The sequence below is a fragment of the Dufourea novaeangliae genome, unplaced genomic scaffold, assembly GCF_001272555.1.
Source record: "Dufourea novaeangliae isolate 0120121106 unplaced genomic scaffold, ASM127255v1 scaffold8, whole genome shotgun sequence".
Classification (NCBI taxonomy): domain Eukaryota; kingdom Metazoa; phylum Arthropoda; class Insecta; order Hymenoptera; family Halictidae; genus Dufourea; species Dufourea novaeangliae.
The window spans coordinates 3,534,724-3,549,430 of NW_015373923.1; the positions used below are offsets into that span (position 1 = coordinate 3,534,724).

At 45.4% G+C, this 14,707-nt stretch overlaps 1 protein-coding gene across 1 annotated transcript; it reads right to left on the reverse strand.

Annotated features, from left to right (window-relative positions):
* Positions 1 to 271: 271 nt before the first annotated feature.
* On the reverse strand, positions 272 to 4,767 carry LOC107194984 (transcription factor SOX-4-like). The gene is made up of 2 exons (XM_015584715.1): positions 4,211 to 4,767; positions 272 to 1,772 (listed from the first exon to the last, which is right to left on the reverse strand). Exons 1-2 carry the CDS (start codon positions 4,694 to 4,696, stop codon positions 321 to 323), a joined length of 1,938 nt encoding a protein of 645 aa, XP_015440201.1. The 5' UTR covers positions 4,697 to 4,767; the 3' UTR covers positions 272 to 320.
* Positions 4,768 to 14,707: the final 9,940 nt, after the last annotated feature.

Here is a 14,707-nt window from a genome sequence, read left to right on the forward strand (position 1 = left end):
TGTTATATACGCATATATTGCTACACATTCATATATCCTACCAAAAATATACACATCGAAAGAAACACGAATCGTCGTCGGGTGAACGCGCAACGCGTACACGGTCGCGGATTTGTGACGAATCGGTCGGGTTACACGGGGGTTAGAATCAACCTTACCGTAGAGAGTACAAAACGAAAAAACGAAAGTCGTAAACCTAGTATGCTACAGTAGATGTACAAAAACAAAAAAAAAAAAAAAAAAAAATAAACGATCAAATATCGTCGTGTGAGATCGGAAGACGCGTTTTTCTGGGGTAACACAGTCCGATGGTGGTTCCCTCAGAAGCTGACCCAATCGTTACCGACACCGATCGTCGACAGCATATCCGTCACGTCGGGCGTGCAAGAGAATTCGAAATGGGAACCGCTACTCGAGCTAGCTGTCTCGAACGTGTCCAAATCGGTGGTTATAGTTTCCATATCGAGATCGATCTTGAAATCGGACGGTTGTATCTGTAGAAGATCGGTCAACGAATAAAGATCGGCCAGACTGGGATTATTCGGGGACTCCTCGAGTTTGATCACGGACGCGGTGGTCGCGATCGTGGCCGAGCAACCGTCGTCCATCGGCACACCGTTCGATATCGTGTCCGCGAGTGTGTGCGGATTGGAGGACGTTCTGGAGTTGATCGACGAGAGAGCGGTGTGAATGGTGGTTGTACCGGTGTTTATGGAACTCGAAGAGGCCCGTTGGTGGTCGGAATCGGCGATCGAGGCGGGCGACAACGCTTCCGTGTCGGCGTCCATGTCGGTTTCGGGCTCGACCGGTTCCTCTTTCACCAGAAAGCTCGTCGGTCGATCGAGACGACAGGTAGTCCGATCGCGGAAGCTTCTTGCGGACATCAGACCGATCTCCTCGACGGAATTGGAAAACGGAACGGTGGTGTTGCCGGTGAGATTCGCGCCAACGGGACCGACCGACGACAACAGCCGATCTTTCGGCTCGAACGTCGTCTCGTAATCCATCTCGAGATTGGCTTCCTGCTTGATGTCCGTCACGGTTCCCCCGCCAATAGGGGAACCGGAAATACCGGAGGTGCTGGAACAGGTTGGCGAGGACGCGCCCGTGGTGGTCACCGCGGCGGCGTTCAAACGAACGGACGAACCGCAATCGAGGAAACTGTCCTCGTAGAAGCTCGCCGATTCCGGGGAATCGGGCGCGACGCAAGAGGGACTGCTCGGTATCTTGGCGGTGACGATCGGCGGCGTGGGAGTGTAATCGAGCGGCGGCCGTTTGTCCAACGCCAATCTGACCTTCAATCGGGAGACTGGCTTGCTACTGTTCGATTGCGGTTGCAATCGTTTCACCGTCGCTCCTATCGCCGCGTTGTTGTTCGTTTGCGTGTTGTTGTTCGTGTCGTTGCGAGGGTGACCGAAACTCTTCGTCAGCCCGACGACGCTTCCTACAGACGATTTACGCGATTTTTTGCCACCGGGTTCCTTCGTTTTTGGTCCGGCAACGGTGGCGGTCGGTTTCGTCGTTTTCTTTCTCGGTCTGTACTTGTAATCCGGATACTCAACCATGTGCAATTGCCTCAGTCTCTCCGCCTCCTCGATGAACGGTCGCCTCTCAGCCTCGTCCAATGTTTTCCATCGTCTGCCGAGACGCTTGCTGATCTCCGCGTTGTGCATGTCCGGCTGGATCTCGCAGATTTTTCTCCGTTCGATCTGCGACCACACCATGAACGCGTTCATCGGTCTCTTTATGTGATTCGGGTTGTTCTTCTTCGTCTGGAACAGAGGAAGAAAAAAAAACCGTCAACACGTTTCGTATCGTTCGTTCACATTCGTGTTCGATTCGAATTCGAGTAATACGATTCGTGGAGAATGAGTGGGTGCTCGATAGGAAACTTATCGTGGTCTACACACCGTTCTTGTACTGGCCGCGAGAGAGCCAGTGCAATTTGCGTTGCTTATTAGACGGCGGTATGTGTCGAGATGCAGATAGCACGCACCGTGCTCGCGCACCCTGCGCCTATTATACTTTTAGATCTCGACGATTACTCGACACGCGCTCGAGTGGAAATCGAAAGGCTAGGATGTAGGTTACGAAGGTGCGACGACGGCTGCGGGGCCATCTGGTATACTGCCGCTCGCTGGGATACACGCTCGATCGGCATCGACCGGAGAGAATCGCGGCGTTTTCCCAACTCTTTGAAAGGAAATATCCGTTCGACTTGTGTCGGTGGCAGAGTTGGGCAGAATTTTATTCGAATTCACCGTGAAAAGCAGCAGTATCTAAGGGTGTCGTTTCTGAGTTTTAAACAGTTGATGAGATTAAATAATTGTGCGACCAAATGTCGATTCAATTAAAGAAATATTATTTTATTATAAAAATTGCAATTTCCATGTTTAAACAATTAAAAATGACGAAATACGTTATTTTATCTAGATAATTAATTTGCTCATCTCTGGTCGGTAGTCTGGCTTCCCCGAAAGCGAATATCTCGGCGATTGTTCTTTGAGATAAACACCGCGCAACACGATCGGTTTTACAGTCCGTTTCAAAGTGACTACAAATTATGTGTTGTACGTCAATCTGCATCATTCACACTGTGTCACTCTGAATTTCCTTTTCCTTACGATGTGCCTTGCATCGCGATTATGTATTCTTTGAGCTTAATCCGGTCGCCGCACTTCTTCTGCGTTTAAATTGCTAAACTACGGGTACTTTGATTCGATGATTGTCGTAACCGAGTGGCGCAAACGCGCGGGCCAGTCGAACGAAATTGTTTTCGAAATAAATAAGAATACTAAGTAGCTAAAAAATAAAAGGGGGTAAAAAAAAAAAAAGAGTATAGTTTCGGTCGTGTCAAGTGAACTTTCACGGTGTCAGACGGAAAAATAATTTTGATTTTAAATCGTTCGAGGGACGAAAAAACCCGTTTTGGATTGAAAGATTCTTAGACGGTGGATCGATAGGTGTGTAAATCTCGTGGAAATTTTTTTTTCCATTTTATCCTGTCCGTGGTTGTCCCAGGGGTCGTCAAGGAGCGCAACAAACCGACGCGTCGATTCACCAAATAGAAAGCGCTCGGTGCTCGCGCTCGAACGACCGAAATCGAACGACGGCGGCGGCAACGTTATTGCGAAAAACGCGTTTCGCTCGACCTTCGAGCAGCGAAAGAGCAACTTACCGTTACGATTCCAACGGTTCGACGCCTCTCGCGAGGTACAGAAAGATCGTTAAAAAAAATGTCTGCGGCGGACGCGTTGGAACGGTTCCCGTGCGAGACTGAACACTATCACAAAACAGCGAAGAGGAAAGTGGAATCGATCGTGAGAACTTGTTGGCAAAAGTTTTCATTCGACGGGATCTCGACAGACGACGTTTTCTGCTTCCGACAACTGTGAGAATCAAATCTCGTAAAAAGAAAAAAGAAAATTGAATTCGAATATTTGCCACGCGATTCATCGTTCGTACTGGCGCGAGGGGGGAGGGGAATCGCGGAAAAACATTGACGGCGAAGCTACGTCGAATAAAGAGAGAGAGAGAGAGAGAGAGAGAAATAAAGATTCAGCAAAAGCATGAGAAAAATCCGTACACGAAAGCCCAAACAACCGAGAATAACGGATCAAGGACAAAAATAATCTGTTCTTCCGTTCGACGACGTTTCATCGTTACCAAAATAAACAGGTCGGCGCGGCGGCAGAGCGAAGGCATGGCTCGTAAACGTTTATCGGGGTTGCGTGCGTGCCTCGACCGAGGGGGACATACACACATACACAGCTTGTTTCACGGGAAGCAACGAAACGCGACGAGTTTTCGACGGTAAACGGAAGGAGAAACCAAGGACCGTGACCAAGAGATTGCATTTCGTGGCGATTCCTTTAGATACGCGTGCATTCTCGCTTCACACACCACTCGGCCTCGGTTCCTCGTCAATTCGATTCCGAATCGGTCATGCAATCCACCGTGAAAACATGCGTCGTTAAATGCGAACACACATTCACAGAGTCGGAGGACTTGCATCTTGAAGGATTCGGCCGCGTTATGTTTGAAAAATGATGATGCATCGACCAGCGAAATAATCGACAAATTTCGGTCGGTGTGGATTTTAATTCCGACGAATCGGATCACGATCGTAAAATGAAAAATTCGACAGGGGGACAAGTGGAGGAAACAGATGAGGTGAACGATCTAGATTCTTAAAATAACAAACATTTACCTGCGTCGCATCCGAATAGGGTGTCGCTGAATTTTTATCCACGAGCAACGATCCGAACATAGGTATCCCCGAACTGGAGGGACTGTCCTGCTGTTGCGGCACCATTTTCGGGCCCGTGATTCTCGCGAAATTCTTTGTCACGTCACTTTTAACGAGCGAACACACTGCAGCACTGCAACCAACCGCGGACTTTCCCGGTAACTTTCGAGCGGTTCTCACGCGCCTCGATCTTCCTCGTGGAAATTTGAACGTCGTCTCCTCCTCCGTCGTGGTTAGGTCGTTCGTCCCCGTGTCGCTCAAGCAACGATGATCCCCTCGATAACGTTGTTCGTCAGTTTCGTCCCGTTTCTTCCTCCTCTCCTTTCGTGCCGGTGAACTGTACCCCTCCGATTCCTCGACGTCTCTCCGCTCGTACGCGAAAAGCGGCAAACCGAGTTGTTGGAAACGCGAACGGGAGTAACGAGGCTGGCAGTGATGGTTAATCATCGACCGTGACGATGACGACGACGACGGCTGCTGCTGCGGCTGCGACGACGACAACAACAACGTAGTGGCATCGACGACGTAGTCGTGACTGGCAAAATAAAACGCGCGACCACCGAGTCACGCGTCGGTTAAATTATCAAGAATTATGGGTATGTATATATATATATTTATATATATGTATATATACGCGCGATGTGACTACTAATTTCCTTCTTGTCGCGTGTGTGTGTGAACACGACACGGATTCTCAGGATTCGACGGTTGCACGTCGATCACGAGATGACATTATCGCACGACGACCGATAACCCACGCAACGACGCTCGCTCAACGAGCGCTCACTCGCTACTAACTCGCCCTCTTGCTAAACCGACTACCTCTATACTGTACAGCTCAGCTGAGACATCGCGTATCCCCCACTATCTCGCGTAAACACGCTGCTTACCAGCCAATCCCGATGCGCTTCATCTTTCCTCCCTCTTCAACCCTGAAACCTACTACGTTCTTCTCTTTTCTCTTTCTTCTTTCATCGCCCCTCTCTACCCCGCGGCCCCCCTGTAACCCCCCTCTTTACACTCTCACTGTTTTTATCTTTCCCTGCCGTTCCATCCTCTGTATACATATGCATGTACGTAAGTGCACATTATGTATGTATGTGCATGTATATATGTGTATAATATATGTCAATTACATATATTTATTTATCCGAAATGTACTAGTTTCTATTCTGTATGTGCACATTTTTCGAACGCACGTGCCCGTCATCGTAGTTTCGCTAATACCGTTTTTCTTCCTTCTACCCCCGTTTCCGGGCTGTTGCTCCCGCCAACCTTTTTTTCCCGTTTGGTGAACATTTTTTTAAACGTTCTGCCAATCGGCCAGTGCCGCCGTCGCTGCCCGAACACGTTTGAAATATTTTCTCTCTTTTAGTCTCTGCAGTCGTTCAAGGTCATATTTAAATCGTTCTGTTCCCCCCCCCCACCCCGCGCTTCTTCACCTCCTTCCCCCTCCTCCTCCTGCCCCTCTTCGCCGCAGTTTTCGCTTCCGAACCTCTCTCGCTCTCTTTTTTTTCCCGTCGAATCGCAACCGTGCGCCGCCGTCGCGTACACGCTGCATCGCGATCGAAATTGTTACGGTACCGATCGTTCGAAATGTTGTTTATCGTTTTCGCGACCGTCTGGCGCGGGATTATCTCGATCGCGATCTATCTCCCGTGTGTCTACGTCGGACACGTTGTTTTTTCCGTGGAACGAACGGATCCGTGTTGTCGTCGTTGGCCTTTTTTGTTTTGTTTGTTTCTACGCGCTGCGAGCAAAATCGTTATTGCGTTCGGCCGCTGAATCCTGTTCGTTCGTCTCGGGCCGTTGCTCGCGCGAAATAACGTCTGGTATCTCCAGTCGTCGTCGGATCAGTGAGATCGTTCGTTTGCTCGTCCTCCGATTTTCAAGGACTCTCGGCTCCATCGAGTCAAATGGGAATCGAGCCAAAGACGAGACGGAATAAACGTTCGACGCGATCGGTGGGAGCGGCTGTCGCCGTCTCTTAACCGGATGCTACCTGCAACACCGAGAATACTAAACGATCCTCCGCGTCGATGGGTTTATTTAGAAGAGAACAGTATTTCCCTTTCGAACGCAATCGTCGCCGTGCTCCTAAAGCTGCGTCCCCATTATGCCGATCGGCAACACCGATCGGTCTATTTTCTCTCCCCATTACACCACGTGACGATGACGTATCCCCATATGGTCAGTTTTGCTGATCGGGATAATGGAGACGCAGCTTAACCGTACACTCGCGAGCAACCTCGGCTTCCGCTAGGGGAAAAAAGGGGCGTAAGAGAAAAACCTCCTACCACTTGGTAAATTTATTTCAAGTACTGAAATAAATATTAAATCGAATGTTAATTTGGTATAAATTTCAATAATTCCCGTTACCAAAATTTTAAGAGGCCCTTCTCCACCGTCATTTTTTCCCCTAGCGGAAACTGAGTTTCCTCGTGAGTGTACACACGCGTGTACTTCCCTGGAAATAACACATAGGCAAGATCGTTGTCTGCTTTCTTTCGTTTCGTATTGGTTCGTCGATCAGGATACGCCCTAGTTTTCCTATACTCTTGGTGAAAACGAAAAACGATCGGATAAATAGTATTTACTAAATACGTTTTACCCTGTACATCGTGTAAAACCGATTATTCACTTTTGCCTATGGTTGGAGCCGCGGACGTTCCGAGGGAGGACGGTGGAGCAGGGGAGGGGGTAAAAATCGGTCGCCCACTCTTCTAAATAGCGATTGGTTGCGAAACGACCGGTTCCTGCGCGCTCGTTCGCTTAGGTCTACGACTATCGGCGGACCACAGCGCAACGGAACACCCGCGCTGCATTTCACCCGTCTGAGTCAGCGTATCGCGCGACTCGCGCGACTCGCGTGTATCGTTGCGCAATTCTCGTGCGCTCTCCGGAACGTAGAGGAGAGATCTGTGTAGTAGACGGTTACCAGAGAACCGAGAGGTCTCTCTCTGTCTCTTCTCCTCTCGCGGAACGTTCGTATCCCGCGTGAACCATGCGATCTATCGTACCCTCTCTACGATCAATTGCGCGCCTCTTCGACCATTTCGGAATCAATCTTCCAGCTTCCTTCTGCACTATCGATTTTCACTTTTCTATTTTTCCCGTACAGTCGATCAGAAACTACGGTTGTACACATACAGGGTGCGGCATTTAAGTCGACAAATTGGAAATATCATAAAAACAAAGCATTCTATTAGACCAGGGTTTCCGAAACCTTTTCTACAATGGAACACTTCTAAATTTTCAAAGGTTTTTCACGTTTATCCATCGATCGAAGTAAATATGTATTTATCGTCGGTAGTTCTAGTGTTAATAATCGTCGTTTGAGGATACGGTTTTCGTGAGAATCGGTAAACGCGATCGACGAGTGGCACGGGACACGCTTGAAAAATCTGGCGAAAGACGTTCGCCATCGTGAGAACCGAACGAAAAACGATCCTGTTCTCGAAGGTTTTTCAAGAGCTCTCCTCCGCTTCTTGCGTGTGTACCAGACGCACGTACGATCGCCGATACGTGTGCACACCAACGGTATACACGGACGTACGTGTACGACGTATGGCCTCCCAAACACCGTCTGCCGGTAGTGTCGGTTCGGTGTTCGAGTCCTATCGGTTCCACGGCCGTGTGTATACACGGCGTCGGGGAGCCTTCGATCGGCTCGAGGCAGCAAAAGCTTTTGGGGCCCGAAGGAAGGATGTGGTCGAACGGAGAAGTAAAGTGGCAGGTGTTTTCTTCCGTTTCTGCCCGAGCTGACCAATTCTTGTTTCATTCACCGAAACGACGTTTAACCCTGTCGATCTTTGCAAATTCTGCCGGGCTATTTACCTGCACGGACAACAAAAATGAAAATAGAAATTCGAATAACATTTTCCTTATCCCATAGTCACGACGACGACGACAATTCGTTTCGATTTTACGAGGTCGTTGTTGAAAATTTCATGAGAACCAACACATCGAATCTTATGACCGCGAACTTATCGATGGTTTACCAACAAGGTATGTGGAAACGGATATCGGTCCAGCTGTCCAACAGCAGCTGTATACTTCACCTGTCGCCGTATCGCCACTCGCGTGTACTCGTATGTACGCGCGTGCACCAGTCGAACGTTTTGTATCGGAAATTGTGTTCGGTAAATGGCTGCTGCTCTTTATCTTTTGTTTTTCTCCCTCTATCGCTATCTTTAACCGTCCATTCTGATCGACGTGCGCAACCGCGTAAACAGGAAAGCTTCTTGTAACGTAGTCGGGAAAATAGGTGTAATTGGGATCGACCACATTTTCGGCTCTATTCTCTCTTATGCTTCTCGATTCGCGGGGGAAATCATCGGGAGATGATTCAGAGACAATTTTCGCAGTCGCCGCGGCGAAACGCGCTCCGTCACGGTACAGAAGTCGAGGGACAATGATTTTACGTATCCGGCTATTTCGCGCTGCCTAACCGTTCTTCCTGCTCGTCCGTCGCAAAAAAAAAAAAAAAAAAAAAAAATAAGTAGGCAACACTAGCCGTCGTTTTTCTGGCATTATTTTTACTCTATAATCGTTCCAAACAACGAAGTGGAAAATCGAATTTCTAAATATAATATTGTTATTAGCGAAGTTTTCACGGGTCCGTGGTAAGTCCCGTGTTACAAGATGGATTTGTATGAAACTGACAGTGGGCAGACGGGCAGGTACACCGAAACGGTCGGTGGCGGCTTAGGTAGGCGGGCAGGTAGGTAGGAAGGTAGGTAGGTAGAGATAGGTAGGTAGGTAACTAGCTAAGTAGATAACTAGTTACTCGTGTAAGTGAACAGAGAACGTGAACAGAAAGAAGATGGAATAGAAATTTCCGTGTACACCAGGAAACGATGACAAACGAACCGCGCATCGACGTCGAGCACCTGCTTCTGTGTTCGTACTCTTTTTCGTAATTTCCAATTTTCGTTTTTTTTTTTTCTCTCGTACAGCAGCGTGAAATGTAAACGCTATTCAAGGAACATCGAAAACAAGACTAATTTCGTGGCGTCAAAGTACAGGAAACCGGATGGAAAGTCCATTTTATTGGTTAGTACGAAAGATCGGACAGGTGCGTGGCCAACATTGGTACACCTGCGCGAGTAACCGTACATCGGTTCAACTGTTGGTTCTTTCTTCACCTCGAGCCGTCGTTGATGCAGGTTTTGAATAAGACCAAACGTTCGAAATATGCTCGAGAACCGATGGCTGGTGTAAAATTGTCGAGTTCCCGACCGTAAAATCGAGCCACCGTTTGCTTTTTGGAACGGTTCAGAATCAAAAGATTCGCGAACACGCGCGGAAGCTGCGGGCGCCCTGATAAATAGAAACCTTTTTTCTTCTTTTTTTTGTTCCATACCACACGAAGGTCCTAACGAGCATATCGTGTCCGATAAACCTGCCAGCAACATCAAATTCAAAGAATAGCAAAACACGAGATAGCTTGACAAGAAACCTTGACGTAGTCGCGTCGCTAATCGTTTCGATCATTATAACGCATATAAACATAATTTCCTGGCGCGTTGCGTTGGCAATGCAATTTGTTCGCTTATCATCGATACGCGTGCGCGCACTTATCCGATGAGATACGTTTTCTTCTTACGTTCTGTCGGCAAATTGGGACGTTCGTTGAATGTATCTTTATGCAATTTTTTTTTACGAATGCTTTGACACAGACGATAAAGAATACACCAAACATCAAAAGTATATTCGAAGCCAGATTTTTCAGGGTCTAAGGACCCCAGTACCATTTTCGTCAGTACCCGACGTTACCGATAAAACAGGAACTATGTACGAGACCTGCAGTACCGGCAGTTTTACAAGTTACCGATTCCCGCGGCATCTACGTTAAAACGACGGTGATCGTGGGAACTATGTTCCACACAGACCGAGGATAACGGTTTCCATTGGTAATTATGTAGTCGATTAAATGATTTACCTATTTGCATATGTATTCATCTACTTCACGTTAAATATTATTTGATTTCATAGCCTTTTGACATTTAACATACGATATATAAAATAAAAATCAACAAATGACAAACAACAGATCTTTCAATCGTTTTGTGTAGATATGAAATCTGTTTATTTGTGTCCATCGTATAATGAAAGCATTAAACACGAGAAAGTACGTACATTAATATAAATAACGAATGACAGCACCGATCGCAAAGTATATCTCGCGATGTTTCGCGAGTGGGCGGGTGCCACGAAATCGTCTGGCACGTGTTATATTGCTCTTCGCTTATCGTTACGCTTCCAGAACAATGCGTTAGCTTTTCTCAAATATAAATAAAAAAAAAAAAAAAAAAACTACCACCCCGGCGAACGGCAGTTCTTTCGTAAACGAAATTCCTCCTCTATAAGGTTTTTTCATGGATAATCGAACTCGTAAACAGGTTACAAGAGGGTCGACGTTTACGAGGACTCGATTATCGAAAGCCACGTAATACACGTGTCCGATAAATATCGTTCGACGGAGAATTTACTCGTTACGCCCGTATGAAATTTGATTAACGAAGTAAAGATTATCAGTCGATTCCAGCGAAGCGTTAATTTTCATCACTCGTAGTTTTCGGTTGGAAATGTTATACATCCATATGTACCGTTCTTCGAAACGTCGTAATTCCGAAACTGTATACGAATCATTGTCGCGGTGTAACTCCACGGCATTGTTAAATGCACGCAACTGACAACGTAGGTCAGAGTTGGGCAAAATGTAATTTGATTACGAAACCCAAAGCATAATTATAATGTAATTGCAATGAAATTGTAAGACAATTACATTGTAATTAAGTATACTAAATTTACAATAAAAATTATAACCCAAATAGCACAAAAACGTCACATGTACGTTTGGTAGATTCGGAGGATGTCCCGAAAAGGTCCACATGTCTCCGTTACGTCCTCGTTATGATTTTTAAATGTCCTAGGAAGGCTTTATTTACAAAGTGGAACGTCCTTGGGACGTCCTATGTCAATATTCTCAGAACGTTTTTCTAATGTGTAAAAGTAACATTCTCTGTAATTTTTGGGAACGTACAAAGAGTTTTTAAAAACCCTATAGTAATGTCTGAAAAGGCGTGTAAGAAACGTTTCCCAAATGTTTAAAATTACGGTTAGATTTCATTCTGTGCAAGATGATAGAAGTTAGGTTAGGTTCGTTTGCGTTTAATAAATGAAAGATTAACTTTCCTGCGATTTCCGCACAAAACCACTAGTATCGTTACACTTCTCTATTGATTCTCTAAAGAATGACACCTTGTTCATCGGGTTCCATCACCTTGCACGGAATGAAATTGAGCCAAAATTACTAAACGGAATCATCCGAAATTGCAACCCTACGAACATTCCAATATGGATGTAGGACATTCGGATATAAACTGGTTATGAAATTTACGTCATTTGGATGTAAAATGTTATCTGGGTGACCATACTAAATTTACAATAAAAATTATAATGTAATTCCAATTTAGATTTTGCAATCGGATTATAGTTTTCCCAACTTCGACGTAGTATAATCGTTGGATGCGTTCTCTCGACGATGCCACGTTAGATCGGTTCAGGCTTGGCGCACTTGTTACGTTAGTTACGAGATGCGCGGCACCTACCTACTCGATTTCCCTTCCGTTGAACCGCGCGCGATCGTGCACGCTCGATCGAGTACAAAAACAATAAATTCTAATTACGAGACGGGGAAGAATGCTATACCGCGGATGCACCGCACACACGCGTCCCTCGAAAACACGTTTTCCGCCGACCGGAGAGCGTAACGCGTCGTTTCGAGTCACATGAGTAGAAAGAACAAAAAAGAAAAACAAGAAAACGTAGTCGAGGGTGTGCACGGTTTAACAAAGTTCCGGAAACGATCAATGAAAGTGGCGCGCGACACCCAGAATATTTTTCTGGTTCTATTAACATCTTTAAACATTCGTTGAAGGCTTTAGGTCTATAAGATTTTGGGTAACTATATTAACTATATTAATCTAATAGGTGATAAATTTTAATTACTAAAAATTAAAAAAAAAATCCTATCAACTTTGTACATTAACACTTGCATGGACAGCAGTATATTACTATGTAAACGTGTGTATGTATGTGTATTATTACGTCTATTTTCATTCTCCCTTGTTCTTTCCTTTTCTTTCTACCGTTAAATATGATTAGTTTAATTCTATTATAGCAAGTTCTTTATATTATATAAATGTATATTGGGCCTAATGTACGCCCGTTTCAATGAACTATTATTATTATTACAAATTTGTAACGTATTAGTTTATATTTGATAGATCGTCGGTTTCGTCCTTGGAAAATCGGTCGGTTGCGCCTTCCCCATCTCTCGGCGGGGGAATACCTTCTGGAGAATTTAACTACCAGGTAGCATCGAGTTCTCGATATCGCGCAAGTTAACTGATTTCACGAGGAACTGGTCTCGAGGATTCGCGACAAACTCTCTTCGCCAAGGGAACGTTTAAACATGGACGATGAATCCTCGATACCGATACCACGACGACAGACTGGTCACTGTTACGTATATTAACGCGATATTATTCGTGGATTTTCCAGGCATTTAAAAGAACCATCGAAATCCCATAAAAATTTCCCTTATATTCTCCGTCGACTTCGACGACTCGCGAATACGATATTCTCGAACGTCTGAACGTATCGACGACTGCATCGTCCGTAACAGATTGATTTCGAGTTTATGACTGGACAAATATCCCATAAAACCGATAGGGATATTGCCGTTTTAGCGCCTAACGGTATCGTTTTTCCCGACGTTTCGACCCTGTCGAAAAGCCTCGCTCCGCATCGAACCGCGTATCAAATCACGCCGTATATAGCGTATTAAAGGACAAAAAGCAAAAGACCCATCAACGAGCGAAGCATTTCATCGAGGGAACACGACGTAGGTACGTACCTACGCGAACCATTGTCGCGTTGTTTCGATTTCTTAGAAAAAGTAAAAAGAATAAAAAAAAAAAGAAAGTAAAAGCGTATCAGACCGCACGCAGCATTTCTTCGTCGGATGAAATCTACGTCCAAGGCTGCCTTTCGTCTCCTTTCTCTTCCGCTTTTGGCCTATTTCTGCACTCCTCCTCCTTGCTCGAGAGACTTTGACTTTTTTTCCCGGCATCCCTCGCCGCTGCGCCATCAGCAGCCGACAAATTGATAACCGATAAATCGACAAATTTCACGAGATTAACAACGTCGCGATCGCGTACACGACGACGGTTCAAACCAGTTTACCAAGAATCGGAAGCGATTAAACAGTCCCCCATCTCCTGGTTCGTCTTCGCCGTTAACCAGTCTCTCCGCGGGAACGAACACTGTTCGCCTAAAGTTTTGATTTTCGTCAATTTGTCGATGAACTACTTCCTAACCGATTTCGACGATTTTTGAATATTTTGTAGAAGTTAATATTCTGAACAACTTTTTCCTTTCACGAAAATTTCGCCTGGTCCTAGTTTCTGAGATGTTCGCCTCCGATGATCTTGACCTTGACGTATGTTGTTAAGGTCATCCTTTTAAATTACCTTCAGAAGGTTTTAGCCGCTGTTGTTTGTTAAAAAGTTATTAACAAAATTTGTCATAAACATATTTGTGTTAGCCAAGTCACCACTCACAATAACCACGCACCCAAAACAGGAAAGTAGTGGTGCTGACCGTTTTTTCACGAATATCTTGGAAACTACGGCCGACCGACATTTTCGCGAAAGGAAAAGTTTGTTCAGAATGTTGATTTCTACAATATAAGATCAATGTCCCTATTTCTAATCGTGTAAGAAGCTCTGCTATCGCAGAAATTCATTTTCATTATTTATTTATGCAACAGTCGACAACGAAACTTATTAGATGTAAAATTTAAACTTCCCGTTACAATGAAATTTACATAAAAGTATTTTTAAAAACATTTTCACTTAATAATAGTTGATTTAATATGAAGTGTAAAACATCCCTATTTCTGCTCAGCGAAAATGGAACTGCCAAAACCAAATATTGGCGAACAATATTAAATATTCTATAAGTCCAGGGGTTATAAGTAAATAGGGACACTGACCTTGTTAAAAAATCGTCGAGATCGTTGAGGAAGTAGCTCTTCGACAAGTTCACTTTAACTTTTGTATTTTTCCCCGAACTATAAGGCTCCAGAGAGAGAGTCGCGTCTGTGTGCACGCGATGGGTTTTGCACTACATATGCCGTTGGGGTCGCGCGTCGGTTCTTATATCCGTGACCGCTTAGACCGCTACTTTATCCGGTCGTTTAGAACGCGTTATGCCTGAGACGGCTATTTGTCTCGCGCGTCCACCGCCGTTTCAGGAACATTATTAAAATGGGCTATTAGGTGATTTGCATGCCGACAATAGTAGACGTGGCTCCGAGAAAAGGGTCCCCCCTAGGCGCCACGTTAAACGGTATCCAAGACGGTTCCTTTTTTTTTTTTTTTTTTT

Bases quoted from the DNA above. Each gene is read 5' to 3' on its own strand.
- LOC107194984 (XM_015584715.1), bottom strand. From the start codon at position 4,696: ATGATTAACCATCACTGCCAGCCTCGTTACTCCCGTTCGCGTTTCCAA. The intron at 1,773-4,210 runs GTAAATGTTTGT...CCTCTGTTCCAG, and splicing joins CCTATTCGGATGCGACGCAG to ACGAAGAAGAACAACCCGAA.